The following is a 26922-nucleotide window of genomic DNA, read 5'->3' on the forward strand; positions in this document are numbered from 1 at the left end:
GAACCAATTGTTTGTTAATATGCACAAACCCGTATAATTTCAAACTTTATTCTTTTATTTATTATTAAATAAAAATTAAAGTTAAAAACCACTAACCGTTTTTCTTTAAGGATTTCACATTCTCTGTTGTTTATAGCCTTGTCACTTCTGTGGCGTGCCTGAAGAGATAAAAGTATTTTTTGTTTATTTATGTAGTCTGTACTTTTGGTCAATTACCATATTTTTTGGACTATAAAACAGACTTTTTTCCTCCCAAAATGTGGAGGAAAATGGGGGTGCGTCTTATAGTCCAGATGTATGGGCTCTGGCTGAGGTGGGGGAGTGGTTTCAGCGGAGCATCGGGTCACAGGAGACTGGAGGCTTCATTTCTCTTAAGTATCAGCACACGTGACCACCGGCCGCAGCAGGAAGCCGCTGGCTGACACTGCGCGCTACTGAAGAGGAATGGATACTCATCACTCTCTGCAATGAATGGTTCCGGTGAGTATTCTGTCAGCTGTGCTTTGCTTGTGAGCAGTGCATGATATCCCTGCTATGCACTGCTTACAAACATTAAGCAGCTGCTGGCACCGGAGCAGGAGGCTGCGAGGGAGCGCCTTGTAGGTGAGTGTAATGGTTTGCTTTTTCTAATCTTTCCTGATGGGGCCATGCATATCAGGAACAAGATGGGGCCAATTATAAAAGAAAAAGGATGGGACCAATCATACCAGAAACAGTATGGAGCCATTTGTACCAGAATAAGGATGGGGCCAATTGAACCAGGACCATGATGGGGCCAATAATACCAGGACTGGGATGGGCTAATGCACACCAGGATAGGGATGAGGGAGCCATGTATACTAGGATAGGGATGAGGGGACCATGCCATGTATACCAGGATAGGGATGAGGGAGCCATGCATACCAGGATAGGGATGAGGGCCATGTGTATCAGAATGGGGATTAGGGGACCAAATATACCAGGATAGGGAATATTACAGTACAGAATTTACAAATTTTTTGCTTCAATTTTTTTTTCCTAACTTCCTCCTCTAAAACCAAGGTGAGTCTTATGGTCCGGTGCGTCTTATAGTCCGAAAAATACGGTATATGAATTCATATTAATCAACATCTCATGGGTATGGAAGATGCCATGTAACGTAAATACCTTGTACAACTTTATACAAATTCACACTGGGGTCAATTTTCTACTAACATTTACTTGTTTGCCTACCCCAATGGATCTCTGGACAAACATTATTGTAGCACTCGGTGTGTAAGCATTAGCCAGATCAATTAGGATGATGGACAGAATTGAATGCAGAATTGTGTCTTTCGCTATGAGCTGGTGCAAATTTCGGCAATAATTTATGTTACTGTTGTGGCATAAATTACATAGTGAATCTGGTGGGTCATGGTGGCGAAGGACCAGGACCTTACATCCTTTAGAAAAGTGGCGATACCGGTGTAAAGATGGAAGTAGTTGTAAGAGGAAGAACAAAAACATGGGTACCTTTCTCACGCCGGTCTCGAAACTGCCGGGGCTGTCACCCATGTTGCAGGGGGGAAGATTTTCATTCCCGGACGAACCCTTGCATGTGACTGTAGTAGGCGGGGCCAAGATAAATACCGCTGCACGCGGGAAAAGAGCCAGAGCCCAGGCAGGGAAGCTGAGTGGTGAGATGGGTGGTGTGTCAGCTGTGAGGGCAGAGGGCTTGCGCAGGCTGACTTGACAGTACCCCTGCATACAGGTCCACAGCTGGTAGACGACTAACCTGCAATCCCCCACTATCCTTCGAGCCTGGAGGTGACTCAAACTTAACGCCGGAGACTGCATTGGGTGTGTGACACCGTAAGAGACAGATGGCTAGGCCAGTGCCCTGCTACCCAGGATTTGTGTACACCACAGAGCGAAGTCTTGTTCCGGCAGTTTCACACATTGGACACACGTGGGCAAGGGAAAGTTACTCTCTCCCCAAAGACGTCAGGCGCCGCTGTTGTCAGTGCCACCGTTGGACCCCCATCCATCACAGAGTTCATCGAGACATCATGTGCTGCTGCTGTTGTAGGTGCTACCGTTGGAACCCTGAGACGCTTGACATAAGAAGACTACAGTCTGATAAGTTTCACCTCTTTAATTACTGAACTATCATTCATCCCTGTCCTAACCTGTCACTCTCCAAGTTCTGTCCCATTCCCTATCACTATCCTGCTACCTATTACTCCATGCGTGGAGTACACTTATTGTTAAATAAAACTTTTAACTCTTGATCTGCCTCCTGTCCATGACGACATCCCACATTCCTTGCGATTTCAAACATTGGCATAGTCGGCAGGATGTCGTACATTGGCGCAGAGGCAGCAGATCAAGCAGTTGTAGGGGGCCCTAGATCAAGCATCTCCCTGGGGCCATGGTAAATAACCTCCCGAAGTTCACTGGGAGTAATACCATGCTTTGGAGTTGGACTGAGTGTATAAGGGGGATAATGAGGATGCATCCCATCACTCCGGCCCTAGAAGCAGAGGTGGCTATGATGGCTTTAGACAGGGAAATAAATAGGGCAGCACACTGCAGCGCAAAAACATGCAAACTTGAAAACACGAAATTTAAACTGCATTACTGCACTAGAAATATGAAAAATGAGAGCTTTTAGCGCATAAAAATGGCCAATTTTATGTGTACCTCGTAGCCACTTTACGGCATCTCTCTTATACGAGGTCCTACTCTAAACCTACCTCGCTGAGAATAAACGTCTCCATCTGAATGGGTACATGTGAAACCTCTCCTTGGACTCAAATTCTCTCTCACTGTGGAGGGGTACTGGACCTACTATAATTAAAACACCTGAAGCTAGGAGGCAGGGAGTGCACGATCAGAAGGCTAGAGAATACATTTCAAAAAACCTGATCTGCACATCCAAACATAGACTGAGTGTGAACAGGTGCTGAACCCAAAGTCGCCAACTCGTATATAGTTAAATAAATAGGGCAGCACACTGCAGCGCAAAAACATGCAAACTTGAAAACACGAAATTTAAACTGCATTACTGCACTAGAAATATGAAAAATGAGAGCTTTTAGCGCATAAAAATGGCCAATTTTATGTGTACCTCGTAGCCACTTTACGACATCTCTCTTATACGAGGTCCTACTCTAAACCTACCTCGCTGAGAATAAATGTCTCCATCTGAATGGGTACATGTGAAACCTCTCCTTGGACTCAAATTCTCTCTCACTGTGGAGGGGTACTGGACCTACTATAATTAAAACACCTGAAGCTAGGAGGCAGGGAGTGCACGATCAGAAGGCTAGAGAATACATTTCAAAAAACCTGATCTGCACATCCAAACATAGACTGAGTGTGAACAGGTGCTGAACCCAAAGTCGCCAACTCGTATATAGTTAAATAAATAGGGCAGCACACTGCAGCGCAAAAACATGCAAACTTGAAAACACGAAATTTAAACTGCATTACTGCACTAGAAATATGAAAAATGAGAGCTTTTAGCGCATAAAAATGGCCAATTTTATGTGTACCTCGTAGCCACTTTACGGCATCTCTCTTATACGAGGTCCTACTCTAAACCTACCTCGCTGAGAATAAACGTCTCCATCTGAATGGGTACATGTGAAACCTCTCCTTGGACTCAAATTCTCTCTCACTGTGGAGGGGTACTGGACCTACTATAATTAAAACACCTGAAGCTAGGAGGCAGGGAGTGCACGATCAGAAGGCTAGAGAATACATTTCAAAAAACCTGATCTGCACATCCAAACATAGACTGAGTGTGAACAGGTGCTGAACCCAAAGTCGCCAACTCGTATATAGTTAAATAAATAGGGCAGCACACTGCAGCGCAAAAACATGCAAACTTGAAAACACGAAATTTAAACTGCATTACTGCACTAGAAATATGAAAAATGAGAGCTTTTAGCGCATAAAAATGGCCAATTTTATGTGTACCTCGTAGCCACTTTACGACATCTCTCTTATACGAGGTCCTACTCTAAACCTACCTCGCTGAGAATAAACGTCTCCATCTGAATGGGTACATGTGAAACCTCTCCTTGGACTCAAATTCTCTCTCACTGTGGAGGGGTACTGGACCTACTATAATTAAAACACCTGAAGCTAGGAGGCAGGGAGTGCACGATCAGAAGGCTAGAGAATACATTTCAAAAAACCTGATCTGCACATCCAAACATAGACTGAGTGTGAACAGGTGCTGAACCCAAAGTCGCCAACTCGTATATAGTTAAATAAATAGGGCAGCACACTGCAGCGCAAAAACATGCAAACTTGAAAACACGAAATTTAAACTGCATTACTGCACTAGAAATATGAAAAATGAGAGCTTTTAGCGCATAAAAATGGCCAATTTTATGTGTACCTCGTAGCCACTTTACGGCATCTCTCTTATACGAGGTCCTACTCTAAACCTACCTCGCTGAGAATAAACGTCTCCATCTGAATGGGTACATGTGAAACCTCTCCTTGGACTCAAATTCTCTCTCACTGTGGAGGGGTACTGGACCTACTATAATTAAAACACCTGAAGCTAGGAGGCAGTGAGTGCACGATCAGAAGGCTAGAGAATACATTTCAAAAAACCTGATCTGCACATCCAAACATAGACTGAGTGTGAACAGGTGCTGAACCCAAAGTCGCCAACTCGTATATAGTTAAATAAATAGGGCAGCACACTGCAGCGCAAAAACATGCAAACTTGAAAACACGAAATTTAAACTGCATTACTGCACTAGAAATATGAAAAATGAGAGCTTTTAGCGCATAAAAATGGCCAATTTTATGTGTACCTCGTAGCCACTTTACGGCATCTCTCTTATACGAGGTCCTACTCTAAACCTACCTCGCTGAGAATAAACGTCTCCATCTGAATGGGTACATGTGAAACCTCTCCTTGGACTCAAATTCTCTCTCACTGTGGAGGGGTACTGGACCTACTATAATTAAAACACCTGAAGCTAGGAGGCAGGGAGTGCACGATCAGAAGGCTAGAGAATACATTTCAAAAAACCTGATCTGCACATCCAAACATAGACTGAGTGTGAACAGGTGCTGAACCCAAAGTCGCCAACTCGTATATAGTTAAATAAATAGGGCAGCACACTGCAGCGCAAAAACATGCAAACTTGAAAACACGAAATTTAAACTGCATTACTGCACTAGAAATATGAAAAATGAGAGCTTTTAGCGCATAAAAATGGCCAATTTTATGTGTACCTCGTAGCCACTTTACGGCATCTCTCTTATACGAGGTCCTACTCTAAACCTACCTCGCTGAGAATAAACGTCTCCATCTGAATGGGTACATGTGAAACCTCTCCTTGGACTCAAATTCTCTCTCACTGTGGAGGGGTACTGGACCTACTATAATTAAAACACCTGAAGCTAGGAGGCAGGGAGTGCACGATCAAAAGGCTAGAGAATACATTTCAAAAAACCTGATCTGCACATCCAAACATAGACTGAGTGTGAACAGGTGCTGAACCCAAAGTCGCCAACTCGTATATAGTTAAATAAATAGGGCAGCACACTGCAGCGCAAAAACATGCAAACTTGAAAACACGAAATTTAAACTGCATTACTGCACTAGAAATATGAAAAATGAGAGCTTTTAGCGCATAAAAATGGCCAATTTTATGTGTACCTCGTAGCCACTTTACGACATCTCTCTTATACGAGGTCCTACTCTAAACCTACCTCGCTGAGAATAAACGTCTCCATCTGAATGGGTACATGTGAAACCTCTCCTTGGACTCAAATTCTCTCTCACTGTGGAGGGGTACTGGACCTACTATAATTAAAACACCTGAAGCTAGGAGGCAGGGAGTGCACGATCAGAAGGCTAGAGAATACATTTCAAAAAACCTGATCTGCACATCCAAACATAGACTGAGTGTGAACAGGTGCTGAACCCAAAGTCGCCAACTCGTATATAGTTAAATAAATAGGGCAGCACACTGCAGCGCAAAAACATGCAAACTTGAAAACACGAAATTTAAACTGCATTACTGCACTAGAAATATGAAAAATGAGAGCTTTTAGCGCATAAAAATGGCCAATTTTATGTGTACCTCGTAGCCACTTTACGGCATCTCTCTTATACGAGGTCCTACTCTAAACCTACCTCGCTGAGAATAAACGTCTCCATCTGAATGGGTACATGTGAAACCTCTCCTTGGACTCAAATTCTCTCTCACTGTGGAGGGGTACTGGACCTACTATAATTAAAACACCTGAAGCTAGGAGGCAGGGAGTGCACGATCAGAAGGCTAGAGAATACATTTCAAAAAACCTGATCTGCACATCCAAACATAGACTGAGTGTGAACAGGTGCTGAACCCAAAGTCGCCAACTCGTATATAGTTAAATAAATAGGGCAGCACACTGCAGCGCAAAAACATGCAAACTTGAAAACACGAAATTTAAACTGCATTACTGCACTAGAAATATGAAAAATGAGAGCTTTTAGCGCATAAAAATGGCCAATTTTATGTGTACCTCGTAGCCACTTTACGGCATCTCTCTTATACGAGGTCCTACTCTAAACCTACCTCGCTGAGAATAAACGTCTCCATCTGAATGGGTACATGTGAAACCTCTCCTTGGACTCAAATTCTCTCTCACTGTGGAGGGGTACTGGACCTACTATAATTAAAACACCTGAAGCTAGGAGGCAGGGAGTGCACGATCAGAAGGCTAGAGAATACATTTCAAAAAACCTGATCTGCACATCCAAACATAGACTGAGTGTGAACAGGTGCTGAACCCAAAGTCGCCAACTCGTATATAGTTAAATAAATAGGGCAGCACACTGCAGCGCAAAAACATGCAAACTTGAAAACACGAAATTTAAACTGCATTACTGCACTAGAAATATGAAAAATGAGAGCTTTTAGCGCATAAAAATAGCCAATTTTATGTGTACCTCGTAGCCACTTTACGGCATCTCTCTTATACGAGGTCCTACTCTAAACCTACCTCACTGAGAATAAACGTCTCCATCTGAATGGGTACATGTGAAACCTCTCCTTGGACTCAAATTCTCTCTCACTGTGGAGGGGTACTGGACCTACTATAATTAAAACACCTGAAGCTAGGAGGCAGTGAGTGCACGATCAGAAGGCTAGAGAATACATTTCAAAAAACCTGATCTGCACATCCAAACATAGACTGAGTGTGAACAGGTGCTGAACCCAAAGTCGCCAACTCGTATATAGTTAAATAAATAAGGCAGCACACTGCAGCGCAAAAACATGCAAACTTGAAAACACGAAATTTAAACTGCATTACTGCACTAGAAATATGAAAAATGAGAGCTTTTAGCGCATAAAAATGGCCAATTTTATGTGTACCTCGTAGCCACTTTACGGCATCTCTCTTATACGAGGTCCTACTCTAAACCTACCTCGCTGAGAATAAACGTCTCCATCTGAATGGGTACATGTGAAACCTCTCCTTGGACTCAAATTCTCTCTCACTGTGGAGGGGTACTGGACCTACTATAATTAAAACACCTGAAGCTAGGAGGCAGGGAGTGCACGATCAGAAGGCTAGAGAATACATTTCAAAAACCTGATCTGCACATCCAAACATAGACTGAGTGTGAACAGGTGCTGAACCCAAAGTCGCCAACTCGTATATAGTTAAATAAATAGGGCAGCACACTGCAGCGCAAAAACATGCAAACTTGAAAACACGAAATTTAAACTGCATTACTGCACTAGAAATATGAAAAATGAGAGCTTTTAGCGCATAAAAATGGCCAATTTTATGTGTACCTCGTAGCCACTTTACGGCATCTCTCTTATACGAGGTCCTACTCTAAACCTACCTCGCTGAGAATAAACGTCTCCATCTGAATGGGTACATGTGAAACCTCTCCTTGGACTCAAATTCTCTCTCACTGTGGAGGGGTACTGGACCTACTATAATTAAAACACCTGAAGCTAGGAGGCAGGGAGTGCACGATCAGAAGGCTAGAGAATACATTTCAAAAAACCTGATCTGCACATCCAAGCATAGACTGAGTGTGAACAGGTGCTGAACCCAAAGTCGCCAACGCGTATATAGTTAAATAAATAGGGCAGCACACTGCAGCGCAAAAACATGCAAACTTGAAAACACGAAATTTAAACTGCATTACTGCAATAGAAATATGAAAAATGAGAGCTTTTAGCGCATAAAAATGGCCAATTTTATGTGTACCTCGTAGCCACTTTACGGCATCTCTCTTATACGAGGTCCTACTCTAAACCTACCTCGCTGAGAATAAACGTCTCCATCTGAATGGGTACATGTGAAACCTCTCCTTGGACTCAAATTCTCTCTCACTGTGGAGGGGTACTGGACCTACTATAATTAAAACACCTGAAGCTAGGAGGCAGGGAGTGCACGATCAGAAGGCTAGAGAATACATTTCAAAAAACCTGATCTGCACATCCAAACATAGACTGAGTGTGAACAGGTGCTGAACCCAAAGTCGCCAACTCGTATATAGTTAAATAAATAGGGCAGCACACTGCAGCGCAAAAATATGCAAACTTGAAAACACGAAATTTAAACTGCATTACTGCACTAGAAATATGAAAAATGAGAGCTTTTAGCGCATAAAAATGGCCAATTTTATGTGTACCTCGTAGCCACTTTACGGCATCTCTCTTATACGAGGTCCTACTCTAAACCTACCTCGCTGAGAATAAACGTCTCCATCTGAATGGGTACATGTGAAACCTCTCCTTGGACTCAAATTCTCTCTCACTGTGGAGGGGTACTGGACCTACTATAATTAAAACACCTGAAGCTAGGAGGCAGGGAGTGCACGATCAGAAGGCTAGAGAATACATTTCAAAAAACCTGATCTGCACATCCAAACATAGACTGAGTGTGAACAGGTGCTGAACCCAAAGTCGCCAACTCGTATATAGTTAAATAAATAGGGCAGCACACTGCAGCGCAAAAACATGCAAACTTGAAAACACGAAATTTAAACTGCATTACTGCACTAGAAATATGAAAAATGAGAGCTTTTAGCGCATAAAAATGGCCAATTTTATGTGTACCTCGTAGCCACTTTACGGCATCTCTCTTATACGAGGTCCTACTCTAAACCTACCTCGCTGAGAATAAACGTCTCCATCTGAATGGGTACATGTGAAACCTCTCCTTGGACTCAAATTCTCTCTCACTGTGGAGGGGTACTGGACCTACTATAATTAAAACACCTGAAGCTAGGAGGCAGGGAGTGCACGATCAGAAGGCTAGAGAATACATTTCAAAAAACCTGATCTGCACATCCAAACATAGACTGAGTGTGAACAGGTGCTGAACCCAAAGTCGCCAACTCGTATATAGTTAAATAAATAGGGCAGCACACTGCAGCGCAAAAACATGCAAACTTGAAAACACGAAATTTAAACTGCATTACTGCACTAGAAATATGAAAAATGAGAGCTTTTAGCGCATAAAAATGGCCAATTTTATGTGTACCTCGTAGCCACTTTACGGCATCTCTCTTATACGAGGTCCTACTCTAAACCTACCTCGCTGAGAATAAACGTCTACATCTGAATGGGTACATGTGAAACCTCTCCTTGGACTCAAATTCTCTCTCACTGTGGAGGGGTACTGGACCTACTATAATTAAAACACCTGAAGCTAGGAGGCAGGGAGTGCACGATCAGAAGGCTAGAGAATACATTTCAAAAAACCTGATCTGCACATCCAAGCATAGACTGAGTGTGAACAGGTGCTGAACCCAAAGTCGCCAACGCGTATATAGTTAAATAAATAGGGCAGCACACTGCAGCGCAAAAACATGCAAACTTGAAAACACGAAATTTAAACTGCATTACTGCACTAGAAATATGAAAAATGAGAGCTTTTAGCGCATAAAAATGGCCAATTTTATGTGTACCTCGTAGCCACTTTACGGCATCTCTCTTATACGAGGTCCTACTCTAAACCTACCTCGCTGAGAATAAACGTCTCCATCTGAATGGGTACATGTGAAACCTCTCCTTGGACTCAAATTCTCTCTCACTGTGGAGGGGTACTGGACCTACTATAATTAAAACACCTGAAGCTAGGAGGCAGGGAGTGCACGATCAGAAGGCTAGAGAATACATTTCAAAAAACCTGATCTGCACATCCAAACATAGACTGAGTGTGAACAGGTGCTGAACCCAAAGTCGCCAACTCGTATATAGTTAAATAAATAGGGCAGCACACTGCAGCGCAAAAACATGCAAACTTGAAAACACGAAATTTAAACTGCATTACTGCACTAGAAATATGAAAAATGAGAGCTTTTAGCGCATAAAAATGGCCAATTTTATGTGTACCTCGTAGCCACTTTACGGCATCTCTCTTATACGAGGTCCTACTCTAAACCTACCTCGCTGAGAATAAACGTCTCCATCTGAATGGGTACATGTGAAACCTCTCCTTGGACTCAAATTCTCTCTCACTGTGGAGGGGTACTGGACCTACTATAATTAAAACACCTGAAGCTAGGAGGCAGGGAGTGCACGATCAGAAGGCTAGAGAATACATTTCAAAAAACCTGATCTGCACATCCAAACATAGACTGAGTGTGAACAGGTGCTGAACCCAAAGTCGCCAACTCGTATATAGTTAAATAAATAGGGCAGCACACTGCAGCGCAAAAACATGCAAACTTGAAAACACGAAATTTAAACTGCATTACTGCACTAGAAATATGAAAAATGAGAGCTTTTAGCGCATAAAAATGGCCAATTTTATGTGTACCTCGTAGCCACTTTACGGCATCTCTCTTATACGAGGTCCTACTCTAAACCTACCTCGCTGAGAATAAACGTCTCCATCTGAATGGGTACATGTGAAACCTCTCCTTGGACTCAAATTCTCTCTCACTGTGGAGGGGTACTGGACCTACTATAATTAAAACACCTGAAGCTAGGAGGCAGGGAGTGCACGATCAGAAGGCTAGAGAATACATTTCAAAAAACCTGATCTGCACATCCAAACATAGACTGAGTGTGAACAGGTGCTGAACCCAAAGTCGCCAACTCGTATATAGTTAAATAAATAGGGCAGCACACTGCAGCGCAAAAACATGCAAACTTGAAAACACGAAATTTAAACTGCATTACTGCACTAGAAATATGAAAAATGAGAGCTTTTAGCGCATAAAAATGGCCAATTTTATGTGTACCTCGTAGCCACTTTACGGCATCTCTCTTATACGAGGTCCTACTCTAAACCTACCTCGCTGAGAATAAACGTCTCCATCTGAATGGGTACATGTGAAACCTCTCCTTGGACTCAAATTCTCTCTCACTGTGGAGGGGTACTGGACCTACTATAATTAAAACACCTGAAGCTAAGAGGCAGGGAGTGCACGATCAGAAGGCTAGAGAATACATTTCAAAAAACCTGATCTGCACATCCAAACATAGACTGAGTGTGAACAGGTGCTGAACCCAAAGTCGCCAACTCGTATATAGTTAAATAAATAGGGCAGCACACTGCAGCGCAAAAACATGCAAACTTGAAAACACGAAATTTAAACTGCATTACTGCACTAGAAATATGAAAAATGAGAGCTTTTAGCGCATAAAAATGGCCAATTTTATGTGTACCTCGTAGCCACTTTACGGCATCTCTCTTATACGAGGTCCTACTCTAAACCTACCTCGCTGAGAATAAACGTCTCCATCTGAATGGGTACATGTGAAACCTCTCCTTGGACTCAAATTCTCTCTCACTGTGGAGGGGTACTGGACCTACTATAATTAAAACACCTGAAGCTAGGAGGCAGGGAGTGCACGATCAGAAGGCTAGAGAATACATTTCAAAAAACCTGATCTGCACATCCAAACATAGACTGAGTGTGAACAGGTGCTGAACCCAAAGTCGCCAACTCGTATATAGTTAAATAAATAGGGCAGCACACTGCAGCGCAAAAACATGCAAACTTGAAAACACGAAATTTAAACTGCATTACTGCACTAGAAATATGAAAAATGAGAGCTTTTAGCGCATAAAAATGGCCAATTTTATGTGTACCTCGTAGCCACTTTACGGCATCTCTCTTATACGAGGTCCTACTCTAAACCTACCTCGCTGAGAATAAACGTCTCCATCTGAATGGGTACATGTGAAACCTCTCCTTGGACTCAAATTCTCTCTCACTGTGGAGGGGTACTGGACCTACTATAATTAAAACACCTGAAGCTAGGAGGCAGGGAGTGCACGATCAGAAGGCTAGAGAATACATTTCAAAAAACCTGATCTGCACATCCAAACATAGACTGAGTGTGAAGAGGTGCTGAACCCAAAGTCGCCAACTCGTATATAGTTAAATAAATAGGGCAGCACACTGCAGCGCAAAAACATGCAAACTTGAAAACACGAAATTTAAACTGCATTACTGCACTAGAAATATGAAAAATGAGAGCTTTTAGCGCATAAAAATGGCCAATTTTATGTGTACCTCGTAGCCACTTTACGGCATCTCTCTTATACGAGGTCCTACTCTAAACCTACCTCGCTGAGAATAAACGTCTCCATCTGAATGGGTACATGTGAAACCTCTCCTTGGACTCAAATTCTCTCTCACTGTGGAGGGGTACTGGACCTACTATAATTAAAACACCTGAAGCTAGGAGGCAGGGAGTGCACGATCAGAAGGCTAGAGAATACATTTCAAAAAACCTGATCTGCACATCCAAACATAGACTGAGTGTGAACAGGTGCTGAACCCAAAGTCGCCAACTCGTATATAGTTAAATAAATAGGGCAGCACACTGCAGCGCAAAAACATGCAAACTTGAAAACACGAAATTTAAACTGCATTACTGCACTAGAAATATGAAAAATGAGAGCTTTTAGCGCATAAAAATGGCCAATTTTATGTGTACCTCGTAGCCACTTTACGGCATCTCTCTTATACGAGGTCCTACTCTAAACCTACCTCGCTGAGAATAAACGTCTCCATCTGAATGGGTACATGTGAAACCTCTCCTTGGACTCAAATTCTCTCTCACTGTGGAGGGGTACTGGACCTACTATAATTAAAACACCTGAAGCTAGGAGGCAGGGAGTGCACGATCAGAAGGCTAGAGAATACATTTCAAAAAACCTGATCTGCACATCCAAACATAGACTGAGTGTGAACAGGTGCTGAACCCAAAGTCGCCAACTCGTATATAGTTAAATAAATAGGGCAGCACACTGCAGCGCAAAAACATGCAAACTTGAAAACACGAAATTTAAACTGCATTACTGCACTAGAAATATGAAAAATGAGAGCTTTTAGCGCATAAAAATGGCCAATTTTATGTGTACCTCGTAGCCACTTTACGGCATCTCTCTTATACGAGGTCCTACTCTAAACCTACCTCGCTGAGAATAAACGTCTCCATCTGAATGGGTACATGTGAAACCTCTCCTTGGACTCAAATTCTCTCTCACTGTGGAGGGGTACTGGACCTACTATAATTAAAACACCTGAAGCTAAGAGGCAGGGAGTGCACGATCAGAAGGCTAGAGAATACATTTCAAAAAACCTGATCTGCACATCCAAACATAGACTGAGTGTGAACAGGTGCTGAACCCAAAGTCGCCAACTCGTATATAGTTAAATAAATAGGGCAGCACACTGCAGCGCAAAAACATGCAAACTTGAAAACACGAAATTTAAACTGCATTACTGCACTAGAAATATGAAAAATGAGAGCTTTTAGCGCATAAAAATGGCCAATTTTATGTGTACCTCGTAGCCACTTTACGGCATCTCTCTTATACGAGGTCCTACTCTAAACCTACCTCGCTGAGAATAAACGTCTCCATCTGAATGGGTACATGTGAAACCTCTCCTTGGACTCAAATTCTCTCTCACTGTGGAGGGGTACTGGACCTACTATAATTAAAACACCTGAAGCTAGGAGGCAGGGAGTGCACGATCAGAAGGCTAGAGAATACATTTCAAAAAACCTGATCTGCACATCCAAACATAGACTGAGTGTGAACAGGTGCTGAACCCAAAGTCGCCAACTCGTATATAGTTAAATAAATAGGGCAGCACACTGCAGCGCAAAAACATGCAAACTTGAAAACACGAAATTTAAACTGCATTACTGCACTAGAAATATGAAAAATGAGAGCTTTTAGCGCATAAAAATGGCCAATTTTATGTGTACCTCGTAGCCACTTTACGGCATCTCTCTTATACGAGGTCCTACTCTAAACCTACCTCGCTGAGAATAAACGTCTCCATCTGAATGGGTACATGTGAAACCTCTCCTTGGACTCAAATTCTCTCTCACTGTGGAGGGGTACTGGACCTACTATAATTAAAACACCTGAAGCTAGGAGGCAGGGAGTGCACGATCAGAAGGCTAGAGAATACATTTCAAAAAACCTGATCTGCACATCCAAACATAGACTGAGTGTGAAGAGGTGCTGAACCCAAAGTCGCCAACTCGTATATAGTTAAATAAATAGGGCAGCACACTGCAGCGCAAAAACATGCAAACTTGAAAACACGAAATTTAAACTGCATTACTGCACTAGAAATATGAAAAATGAGAGCTTTTAGCGCATAAAAATGGCCAATTTTATGTGTACCTCGTAGCCACTTTACGGCATCTCTCTTATACGAGGTCCTACTCTAAACCTACCTCGCTGAGAATAAACGTCTCCATCTGAATGGGTACATGTGAAACCTCTCCTTGGACTCAAATTCTCTCTCACTGTGGAGGGGTACTGGACCTACTATAATTAAAACACCTGAAGCTAGGAGGCAGGGAGTGCACGATCAGAAGGCTAGAGAATACATTTCAAAAAACCTGATCTGCACATCCAAACATAGACTGAGTGTGAACAGGTGCTGAACCCAAAGTCGCCAACTCGTATATAGTTAAATAAATAGGGCAGCACACTGCAGCGCAAAAACATGCAAACTTGAAAACACGAAATTTAAACTGCATTACTGCACTAGAAATATGAAAAATGAGAGCTTTTAGCGCATAAAAATAGCCAATTTTATGTGTACCTCGTAGCCACTTTACGGCATCTCTCTTATACGAGGTCCTACTCTAAACCTACCTCGCTGAGAATAAACGTCTCCATCTGAATGGGTACATGTGAAACCTCTCCTTGGACTCAAATTCTCTCTCACTGTGGAGGGGTACTGGACCTACTATAATTAAAACACCTGAAGCTAGGAGGCAGTGAGTGCACGATCAGAAGGCTAGAGAATACATTTCAAAAAACCTGATCTGCACATCCAAACATAGACTGAGTGTGAACAGGTGCTGAACCCAAAGTCGCCAACTCGTATATAGTTAAATAAATAGGGCAGCACACTGCAGCGCAAAAACATGCAAACTTGAAAACACGAAATTTAAACTGCATTACTGCACTAGAAATATGAAAAATTAGAGCTTTTAGCGCATAAAAATGGCCAATTTTATGTGTACCTCGTAGCCACTTTACGGCATCTCTCTTATACGAGGTCCTACTCTAAACCTACCTCGCTGAGAATAAACGTCTCCATCTGAATGGGTACATGTGAAACCTCTCCTTGGACTCAAATTCTCTCTCACTGTGGAGGGGTACTGGACCTACTATAATTAAAACACCTGAAGCTAGGAGGCAGGGAGTGCACGATCAGAAGGCTAGAGAATACATTTCAAAAAACCTGATCTGCACATCCAAACATAGACTGAGTGTGAACAGGTGCTGAACCCAAAGTCGCCAACTCGTATATAGTTAAATAAATAGGGCAGCACACTGCAGCGCAAAAACATGCAAACTTGAAAACACGAAATTTAAACTGCATTACTGCACTAGAAATATGAAAAATGAGAGCTTTTAGCGCATAAAAATGGCCAATTTTATGTGTACCTCGTAGCCACTTTACGGCATCTCTCTTATACGAGGTCCTACTCTAAACCTACCTCGCTGAGAATAAACGTCTCCATCTGAATGGGTACATGTGAAACCTCTCCTTGGACTCAAATTCTCTCTCACTGTGGAGGGGTACTGGACCTACTATAATTAAAACACCTGAAGCTAGGAGGCAGGGAGTGCACGATCAGAAGGCTAGAGAATACATTTCAAAAAACCTGATCTGCACATCCAAGCATAGACTGAGTGTGAACAGGTGCTGAACCCAAAGTCGCCAACGCGTATATAGTTAAATAAATAGGGCAGCACACTGCAGCGCAAAAACATGCAAACTTGAAAACACGAAATTTAAACTGCATTACTGCACTAGAAATATGAAAAATGAGAGCTTTTAGCGCATAAAAATGGCCAATTTTATGTGTACCTCGTAGCCACTTTACGGCATCTCTCTTATACGAGGTCCTACTCTAAACCTACCTCGCTGAGAATAAACGTCTCCATCTGAATGGGTACATGTGAAACCTCTCCTTGGACTCAAATTCTCTCTCACTGTGGAGGGGTACTGGACCTACTATAATTAAAACACCTGAAGCTAGGAGGCAGGGAGTGCACGATCAGAAGGCTAGAGAATACATTTCAAAAAACCTGATCTGCACATCCAAACATAGACTGAGTGTGAACAGGTGCTGAACCCAAAGTCGCCAACTCGTATATAGTTAAATAAATAGGGCAGCACACTGCAGCGCAAAAACATGCAAACTTGAAAACACGAAATTTAAACTGCATTACTGCACTAGAAATATGAAAAATGAGAGCTTTTAGCGCATAAAAATGGCCAATTTTATGTGTACCTCGTAGCCACTTTACGGCATCTCTCTTATACGAGGTCCTACTCTAAACCTACCTCGCTGAGAATAAACGTCTCCATCTGAATGGGTACATGTGAAACCTCTCCTTGGACTCAAATTCTCTCTCACTGTGGAGGGGTACTGGACCTACTATAATTAAAACACCTGAAGCTAGGAGGCAGGGAGTGCACGATCAGAAGGCTAGAGAATACATTTCAAAAAACCTGATCTGCACATCCAAACATAGACTGAGTGTGAACAGGTGCTGAACCCAAAGTCGCCAACTCGTATATAGTTAAATAAATAGGGCAGTACACTGCAGCGCAAAAACATGCAAACTTGAAAACACGAAATTTAAACTGCATTACTGCACTAGAAATATGAAAAATGAGAGCTTTTAGCGCATAAAAATGGCCAATTTTATGTGTACCTCGTAGCCACTTTACGGCATCTCTCTTATACGAGGTCCTACTCTAAACCTACCTCGCTGATAATAAACGTCTCCATCTGAATGGGTACATGTGAAACCTCTCCTTGGACTCAAATTCTCTCTCACTGTGGAGGGGTACTGGACCTACTATAATTAAAACACCTGAAGCTAGGAGGCAGGGAGTGCACGATCAGAAGGCTAGAGAATACATTTCAAAAAACCTGATCTGCACATCCAAACATAGACTGAGTGTGAACAGGTGCTGTTTTTGCGCTGCAGTGTGCTGCCCTATTTATTTAACTATATACGAGTTGGCGACTTTGGGTTCAGCACCTGTTCACACTCAGTCTATGTTTGGATGTGCAGATCAGGTTTTTTGAAATGTATTCTCTAGCCTTCTGATCGTGCACTCCCTGCCTCCTAGCTTCAGGTGTTTTAATTATAGTAGGTCCAGTACCCCTCCACAGTGAGAGAGAATTTGAGTCCAAGGAGAGGTTTCACATGTACCCATTCAGATGGAGATGTTTATTCTCAGCGAGGTAGGTTTAGAGTAGGACCTCGTATAAGAGAGATGCCATAAAGTGGCTACGAGGTACACATAAAATTGGCCATTTTTATGCGCTAAAGCTCTCATTTTTCATATTTCTAGTGCAGTAATGCAGTTTAAATTTCGTGTTTTCAAGTTTGCATGTTTTTGCGCTGCAGTGTGCTGCCCTATTTATTTAACTATATACGAGTTGGCGACTTTGGGTTCAGCACCTGTTCACACTCAGTCTATGTTTGGATGTGCAGATCAGGTTTTTTGAAATGTATTCTCTAGCCTTCTGATCGTGCACTCCCTGCCTCCTAGCTTCAGGTGTTTTAATTATAGTAGGTCCAGTACCCCTCCACAGTGAGAGAGAATTTGAGTCCAAGGAGAGGTTTCACATGTACCCATTCAGATGGAGACGTTTATTCTCAGCGAGGTAGGTTTAGAGTAGGACCTCGTGTAAGAGAGATGCCGTAAAGTGGCTACGAGGTACACATAAAATTGGCCATTTTTATGCGCTAAAAGCTCTCAATTTTCATATTTCTAGTGCAGTAATGCAGTTTAAATTTCGTGTTTTCAAGTTTGCATGTTTTTGCGCTGCAGTGTGCTGCCCTATTTATTTAACTATATACGAGTTGGCGACTTTGGGTTCAGCACCTGTTCACACTCAGTCTATGTTTGGATGTGCAGATCAGGTTTTTTGAAATGTATTCTCTAGCCTTCTGATCGTGCACTCCCTGCCTCCTAGCTTCGGGTGTTTTAATTATAGTAGGTCCAGTACCCCTCCACAGTGAGAGAGAATTTGAGTCCAAGGAGAGGTTTCACATGTACCCATTCAGATGGAGACATTTATTCTCAGCGAGGTAGGTTTAGAGTAGGACCTCGTATAAGAGAGATGCCGTAAAGTGGCTACGAGGTACACATAAAATTGGCCATTATTATGCGCAAAAAGCTCTCATTTTTCATATTTCTAGTGCAGTAATGCAGTTTAAATTTCGTGTTTTCAAGTTTGCATGTTTTTGCGCTGCAGTGTGCTGCCCTATTTATTTAACTATATACGAGTTGGCGACTTTGGGTTCAGCACCTGTTCACACTCAGTCTATGTTTGGATGTGCAGATCAGGTTTTTTGAAATGTATTCTCTAGCCTTCTGATCGTGCACTCCCTGCCTCCTAGCTTCAGGTGTTTTAATTATAGTAGGTCCAGTACCCCTCCACAGTGAGAGAGAATTTGAGTCCAAGGAGAGGTTTCACATGTACCCATTCAGATAGAGACGTTTATTCTCAGCGAGGTAGGTTTAGAGTAGGACCTCGTATAAGAGAGATGCCGTAAAGTGGCTACGAGGTACACATAAAATTGGCCATTTTTATGCGCTAAAAGCTCTCATTTTTCATATTTCTAGTGCAGTAATGCAGTTTAAATTTCGTGTTTTCAAGTTTGCATGTTTTTGCGCTGCAGTGTGCTGCCCTATTTATTTAACTATATACGAGTTGGCGACTTTGGGTTCAGCACCTGTTCACACTCAGTCTATGTTTGGATGTGCAGATCAGGTTTTTTGAAATGTATTCTCTAGCCTTCTGATCGTGCACTCCCTGCCTCCTAGCTTCAGGTGTTTTAATTATAGTAGGTCCAGTACCCCTCCACAGTGAGAGAGAATTTGAGTCCAAGGAGAGGTTTCACATGTACCCATTCAGATGGAGACGTTTATTCTCAGCGAGGTAGGTTTAGAGTAGGACCTCGTATAAGAGAGATGCCGTAAAGTGGCTACGAGGTACACATAAAATTGGCCATTTTTATGCGCTAAAAGCTCTCATTTTTCATATTTCTAGTGCAGTAATGCAGTTTAAATTTCGTGTTTTCAAGTTTGCATGTTTTTGCGCTGCAGTGTGCTGCCCTATTTATTTAACTATATTCGAGTTGGCGACTTTGGGTTCAGCACCTGTTCACACTCAGTCTATGTTTGGATGTGCAGATCAGGTTTTTTGAAATGTATTCTCTAGCCTTCTGATCGTGCACTCACTGCCTCCTAGCTTCAGGTGTTTTAATTATAGTAGGTCCAGTACCCCTCCACAGTGAGAGAGAATTTGAGTCCAAGGAGAGGTTTCACATGTACCCATTCAGATGGAGACGTTTATTCTCAGCGAGGTAGGTTTAGAGTAGGACCTCGTATAAGAGAGATGCCGTAAAGTGGCTACGAGGTACACATAAAATTGGCCATTTTTATGCGCTAAAAGCTCTCATTTTTCATATTTCTAGTGCAGTAATGCAGTTTAAATTTCGTGTTTTCAAGTTTGCATGTTTTTGCGCTGCAGTGTGCTGCCCTATTTATTTAACTATATACGAGTTGGCGACTTTGGGTTCAGCACCTGTTCACACTCAGTCTATGTTTGGATGTGCAGATCAGGTTTTTTGAAATGTATTCTCTAGCCTTCTGATCGTGCACTCCCTGCCTCCTAGCTTCAGGTGTTTTAATTATAGTAGGTCCAGTACCCCTCCACAGTGAGAGAGAATTTGAGTCCAAGGAGAGGTTTCACATGTACCCATTCAGATGGAGACGTTTATTCTCAGCGAGGTAGGTTTAGAGTAGGACCTCGTATAAGAGAGATGCCGTAAAGTGGTTACGAGGTACACATAAAATTGGCCATTTTTATGCGCTAAAAGCTCTCATTTTTCATATTTCTAGTGCAGTAATGCAGTTTAAATTTCGTGTTTTCAAGTTTGCATGTTTTTGCGCTGCAGTGTGCTGCCCTATTTATTTAACTATATTCGAGTTGGCGACTTTGGGTTCAGCACCTGTTCACACTCAGTCTATGTTTGGATGTGCAGATCAGGTTTTTTGAAATGTATTCTCTAGCCTTCTGATCGTGCACTCACTGCCTCCTAGCTTCAGGTGTTTTAATTATAGTAGGTCCAGTACCCCTCCACAGTGAGAGAGAATTTGAGTCCATGGAGAGGTTTCACATGTACCCATTCAGATGGAGACGTTTATTCTCAGCGAGGTAGGTTTAGAGTAGGACCTCGTATAAGAGAGATGCCGTAAAGTGGCTACGAGGTACACATAAAATTGGCCATTTTTATGCGCTAAAAGCTCTCATTTTTCATATTTCTAGTGCAGTAATGCAGTTTAAATTTCGTGTTTTCAAGTTTGCATGTTTTTGCGCTGCAGTGTGCTGCCCTATTTATTTAACTATATACGAGTTGGCGACTTTGGGTTCAGCACCTCTTCACACTCAGTCTATGTTTGGATGTGCAGATCAGGTTTTTTGAAATGTATTCTCTAGCCTTCTGATCGTGCACTCCCTGCCTCCTAGCTTCAGGTGTTTTAATTATAGTAGGTCCAGTACCCCTCCACAGTGAGAGAGAATTTGAGTCCAAGGAGAGGTTTCACATGTACCCATTCAGATGGAGACGTTTATTCTCAGCGAGGTAGGTTTAGAGTAGGACCTCGTATAAGAGAGATGCCGTAAAGTGGCTACGAGGTACACATAAAATTGGCCATTTTTATGCGCTAAAAGCTCTCATTTTTCATATTTCTAGTGCAGTAATGCAGTTTAAATTTCGTGTTTTCAAGTTTGCATGTTTTTGCGCTGCAGTGTGCTGCCCTATTTATTTAACTATATACGAGTTGGCGACTTTGGGTTCAGCACCTGTTCACACTCAGTCTATGTTTGGATGTGCAGATCAGGTTTTTTGAAATGTATTCTCTAGCCTTCTGATCGTGCACTCCCTGCCTCCTAGCTTCAGGTGTTTTAATTATAGTAGGTCCAGTACCCCTCCACAGTGAGAGAGAATTTGAGTCCAAGGAGAGGTTTCACATGTACCCATTCAGATGGAGACGTTTATTCTCAGCGAGGTAGGTTTAGAGTAGGACCTCGTATAAGAGAGATGCCGTAAAGTGGCTACGAGGTACACATAAAATTGGCCATTTTTATGCGCTAAAAGCTCTCATTTTTCATATTTCTAGTGCAGTAATGCAGTTTAAATTTCGTGTTTTCAAGTTTGCATGTTTTTGCGCTGCAGTGTGCTGCCCTATTTATTTAACTATATTCGAGTTGGCGACTTTGGGTTCAGCACCTGTTCACACTCAGTCTATGTTTGGATGTGCAGATCAGGTTTTTTGAAATGTATTCTCTAGCCTTCTGATCGTGCACTCACTGCCTCCTAGCTTCAGGTGTTTTAATTATAGTAGGTCCAGTACCCCTCCACAGTGAGAGAGAATTTGAGTCCAAGGAGAGGTTTCACATGTACCCATTCAGATGGAGACGTTTATTCTCAGCGAGGTAGGTTTAGAGTAGGACCTCGTATAAGAGAGATGCCGTAAAGTGGCTACGAGGTACACATAAAATTGGCCATTTTTATGCGCTAAAAGCTCTCATTTTTCATATTTCTAGTGCAGTAATGCAGTTTAAATTTCGTGTTTTCAAGTTTGCATGTTTTTGCGCTGCAGTGTGCTGCCCTATTTATTTAACTATATACGAGTTGGCGACTTTGGGTTCAGCACCTGTTCACACTCAGTCTATGTTTGGATGTGCAGATCAGGTTTTTTGAAATGTATTCTCTAGCCTTCTGATCGTGCACTCCCTGCCTCCTAGCTTCAGGTGTTTTAATTATAGTAGGTCCAGTACCCCTCCACAGTGAGAGAGAATTTGAGTCCAAGGAGAGGTTTCACATGTACCCATTCAGATGGAGACGTTTATTCTCAGCGAGGTAGGTTTAGAGTAGGACCTCGTATAAGAGAGATGCCGTAAAGTGGCTACGAGGTACACATAAAATTGGCCATTTTTATGCGCTAAAAGCTCTCATTTTTCATATTTCTAGTGCAGTAATGCAGTTTAAATTTCGTGTTTTCAAGTTTGCATGTTTTTGCGCTGCAGTGTGCTGCCCTATTTATTTAACTATATTCGAGTTGGCGACTTTGGGTTCAGCACCTGTTCACACTCAGTCTATGTTTGGATGTGCAGATCAGGTTTTTTGAAATGTATTCTCTAGCCTTCTGATCGTGCACTCACTGCCTCCTAGCTTCAGGTGTTTTAATTATAGTAGGTCCAGTACCCCTCCACAGTGAGAGAGAATTTGAGTCCAAGGAGAGGTTTCACATGTACCCATTCAGATGGAGACGTTTATTCTCAGCGAGGTAGGTTTAGAGTAGGACCTCGTATAAGAGAGATGCCGTAAAGTGGCTACGAGGTACACATAAAATTGGCCATTTTTATGCGCTAAAAGCTCTCATTTTTCATATTTCTAGTGCAGTAATGCAGTTTAAATTTCGTGTTTTCAAGTTTGCATGTTTTTGCGCTGCAGTGTGCTGCCCTATTTATTTAACTATATACGAGTTGGCGACTTTGGGTTCAGCACCTGTTCACACTCAGTCTATGTTTGGATGTGCAGATCAGGTTTTTTGAAATGTATTCTCTAGCCTTCTGATCGTGCACTCCCTGCCTCCTAGCTTCAGGTGTTTTAATTATAGTAGGTCCAGTACCCCTCCACAGTGAGAGAGAATTTGAGTCCAAGGAGAGGTTTCACATGTACCCATTCAGATGGAGACGTTTATTCTCAGCGAGGTAGATTTAGAGTAGGACCTCGTATAAGAGAGATGCCGTAAAGTGGCTACGAGGTACACATAAAATTGGCCATTTTTATGCGCTAAAAGCTCTCATTTTTCACATTTCTAGTGCAGTAATGCAGTTTAAATTTCGTGTTTTCAAGTTTGCATGTTTTTGCGCTGCAGTGTGCTGCCCTATTTATTTAACTATATACGAGTTGGCGACTTTGGGTTCAGCACCTGTTCACACTCAGTCTATGTTTGGATGTGCAGATCAGGTTTTTTGAAATGTATTCTCTAGCCTTCTGATTGTGCACTCCCTGCCTCCTAGCTTCGGGTGTTTTAATTATAGTAGGTCCAGTACCCCTCCACAGTGAGAGAGAATTTGAGTCCAAGGAGAGGTTTCACATGTACCCATTCAGATGGAGACGTTTATTCTCAGCGAGGTAGGTTTAGAGTAGGACCTCGTATAAGAGAGATGCCGTAAAGTGGCTACGAGGTACACATAAAATTGGCCATTTTTATGCGCTAAAAGCTCTCATTTTTCATATTTCTAGTGCAGTAATGCAGTTTAAATTTCGTGTTTTCAAGTTTGCATGTTTTTGCGCTGCAGTGTGCTGCCCTATTTATTTAACTATATACGAGTTGGCGACTTTGGGTTCAGCACCTGTTCACACTCAGTCTATGTTTGGATGTGCAGATCAGGTTTTTTGAAATGCATTCTCTAGCCTTCTGATCGTGCACTCCCTGCCTCCTAGCTTCAGGTGTTTTAATTATAGTAGGTCCAGTACCCCTCCACAGTGAGAGAGAATTTTAGTCCAAGGAGAGGTTTCACATGCACCCATTCAGATGGAGACGTTTATTCTCAGCGAGGTAGGTTTAGAGTAGGACCTCGTATAAGAAAGATGCCGTAAAGTGGCTACGAGGTACACATAAAATTGGCCATTTTTATGCGCTAAAAGCTCTCATTTTTCATATTTCTAGTGCAGTAATGCAGTTTAAATTTCGTGTTTTGAAGTTTGCATGTTTTTGCGCTGCAGTGCGCTGCCCTATTTATTTAACTATATACGAGTTGGCGACTTTGGGTTCAGCACCTGTTCACACTCAGTCTATGTTTGGATGTGCAGATCAGGTTTTTTGAAATGTATTCTCTAGCCTTCTGATCGTGCACTCCCTGCCTCCTAGCTTCAGGTGTTTTAATTATAGTAGGTCCAGTACCCCTCCACAGTGAGAGAGAATTTGAGTCCAAGGAGAGGTTTCACATGTACCCATTCAGATGGAGACGTTTATTCTCAGCGAGGTAGGTTTAGAGTAGGACCTCGTATAAGAGAGATGCCGTAAAGTGGCTACGAGGTACACATAAAATTGGCCATTTTTATGCGCTAAAAGCTCTCATTTTTCATATTTCTAGTGCAGTAATGCAGTTTAAATTTCGTGTTTTCAAGTTTGCATGTTTTTGCGCTGCAGTGTGCTGCCCCATTTATTTAACTATATACGAGTTGGCGACTTTGGGTTCAGCACCTGTTCACACTCAGTCTATGTTTGGATGTGCAGATCAGGTTTTTTGAAATGTATTCTCTAGCCTTCTGATCGTGCACTCCCTGCCTCCTAGCTTCAGGTGTTTTAATTATAGTAGGTCCAGTACCCCTCCACAGTGAGAGAGAATTTGAGTCCAAGGAGAGGTTTCACATGTACCCATTCAGATGGAGACGTTTATTCTCAGCGAGGTAGGTTTAGAGTAGGACCTCGTATAAGAGAGATGCTGTAAAGTGGCTACGAGGTACACATAAAATTGGCCATTTTTATGCGCTAAAAGCTCTCATTTTTCATATTTCTAGTGCAGTAATGCAGTTTAAATTTCGTGTTTTCAAGTTTGCATGTTTTTGCGCTGCAGTGTGCTGCCCTATTTATTTAACTATATACGAGTTGGCGACTTTGGGTTCAGCACCTGTTCACACTCAGTCTATGTTTGGATGTGCAGATCAGGTTTTTTGAAATGTATTCTCTAGCCTTCTGATCGTGCACTCCCTGCCTCCTAGCTTCAGGTGTTTTAATTATAGTAGGTCCAGTACCCCTCCACAGTGAGAGAGAATTTGAGTCCAAGGAGAGGTTTCACATGTACCCATTCAGATGGAGACGTTTATTCTCAGCGAGGTAGGTTTAGAGTAGGACCTCGTATAAGAGAGATGCCGTAAAGTGGCTACGAGGTACACATAAAATTGGCCATTTTTATGCGCTAAAAGCTCTCATTTTTCATATTTCTAGTGCAGCAATGCAGTTTAAATTTCGTGTTTTCAAGTTTGCATGTTTTTGCACTGCAGTGTGCTGCCCTATTTATTTAACTATATACGAGTTGGCGACTTTGGGTTCAGCACCTGTTCACACTCAGTCTATGTTTGGATGTGCAGATCAGGTTTTTTGAAATGTATTCTCTAGCCTTCTGATCGTGCACTCCCTGCCTCCTAGCTTCAGGTGTTTTAATTATAGTAGGTCCAGTACCCCTCCACAGTGAGAGAGAATTTGAGTCCAAGGAGAGGTTTCACATGTACCCATTCAGATGGAGACGTTTATTCTCAGCGAGGTAGGTTTAGAGTAGGACCTTGTATAAGAGAGATGCCGTAAAGTGGCTACGAGGTACACATAAAATTGGCCATTTTTATGCGCTAAAAGCTCTCATTTTTCATATTTCTAGTGCAGTAATGCAGTTTAAATTTCGTGTTTTCAAGTTTGCATGTTTTTGCGCTGCAGTGTGCTGCCCTATTTATTTAACTATATACGAGTTGGCGACTTTGGGTTCAGCACCTGTTCACACTCAGTCTATGTTTGGATGTGCAGATCAGGTTTTTTGAAATGTATTCTCTAGCCTTCTGATCGTGCACTCCCTGCCTCCTAGCTTCAGGTGTTTTAATTATAGTAGGTCCAGTACCCCTCCACAGTGAGAGAGAATTTGAGTCCAAGGAGAGGTTTCACATGTACCCATTCAGATGGAGACGTTTATTCTCAGCGAGGTAGGTTTAGAGTAGGACCTCGTATAAGAGAGATGCCGTAAAGTGGCTACGAGGTACACATAAAATTGGCCATTTTTATGCGCTAAAAGCTCTCATTTTTCATATTTCTAGTGCAGTAATGCAGTTTAAATTTCGTGTTTTCAAGTTTGCATGTTTTTGCGCTGCAGTGTGCTGCCCTATTTATTTAACTATATACGAGTTGGCGACTTTGGGTTCAGCACCTGTTCACACTCAGTCTATGTTTGGATGTGCAGATCAGGTTTTTTGAAATGTATTCTCTAGCCTTCTGATCGTGCACTCCCTGCCTCCTAGCTTCAGGTGTTTTAATTATAGTAGGTCCAGTACCCCTCCACAGTGAGAGAGAATTTGAGTCCAAGGAGAGGTTTCACATGTACCCATTCAGATGGAGACGTTTATTCTCAGCGAGGTAGGTTTAGAGTAGGACCTCGTATAAGAGAGATGCTGTAAAGTGGCTACGAGGTACACATAAAATTGGCCATTTTTATGCGCTAAAAGCTCTCATTTTTCATATTTCTAGTGCAGTAATGCAGTTTAAATTTCGTGTTTTCAAGTTTGCATGTTTTTGCGCTGCAGTGTGCTGCCCTATTTATTTAACTATATACGAGTTGGCGACTTTGGGTTCAGCACCTGTTCACACTCAGTCTA

At 42.3% G+C, this 26922-nt stretch overlaps 1 protein-coding gene across 1 annotated transcript in view; it reads right to left on the bottom strand.

The window, feature by feature from the left end:
• ATP8B3 (ATPase phospholipid transporting 8B3) overlaps window positions 1-26922 on the bottom strand; it is a 652733-nt gene that overhangs the window by 546739 nt on the left and 79072 nt on the right. The window contains exon 5 of the mRNA XM_069740644.1: window positions 97-158. Coding sequence (XP_069596745.1) covers window positions 97-158 — 62 coding nt within the window. The remainder of the gene's footprint in view (window positions 1-96; window positions 159-26922) is intronic.

This window comes from Ranitomeya imitator, chromosome 1, assembly GCF_032444005.1.
Source record: "Ranitomeya imitator isolate aRanImi1 chromosome 1, aRanImi1.pri, whole genome shotgun sequence".
Taxonomy (NCBI): Eukaryota; Metazoa; Chordata; class Amphibia; order Anura; family Dendrobatidae; genus Ranitomeya; species Ranitomeya imitator.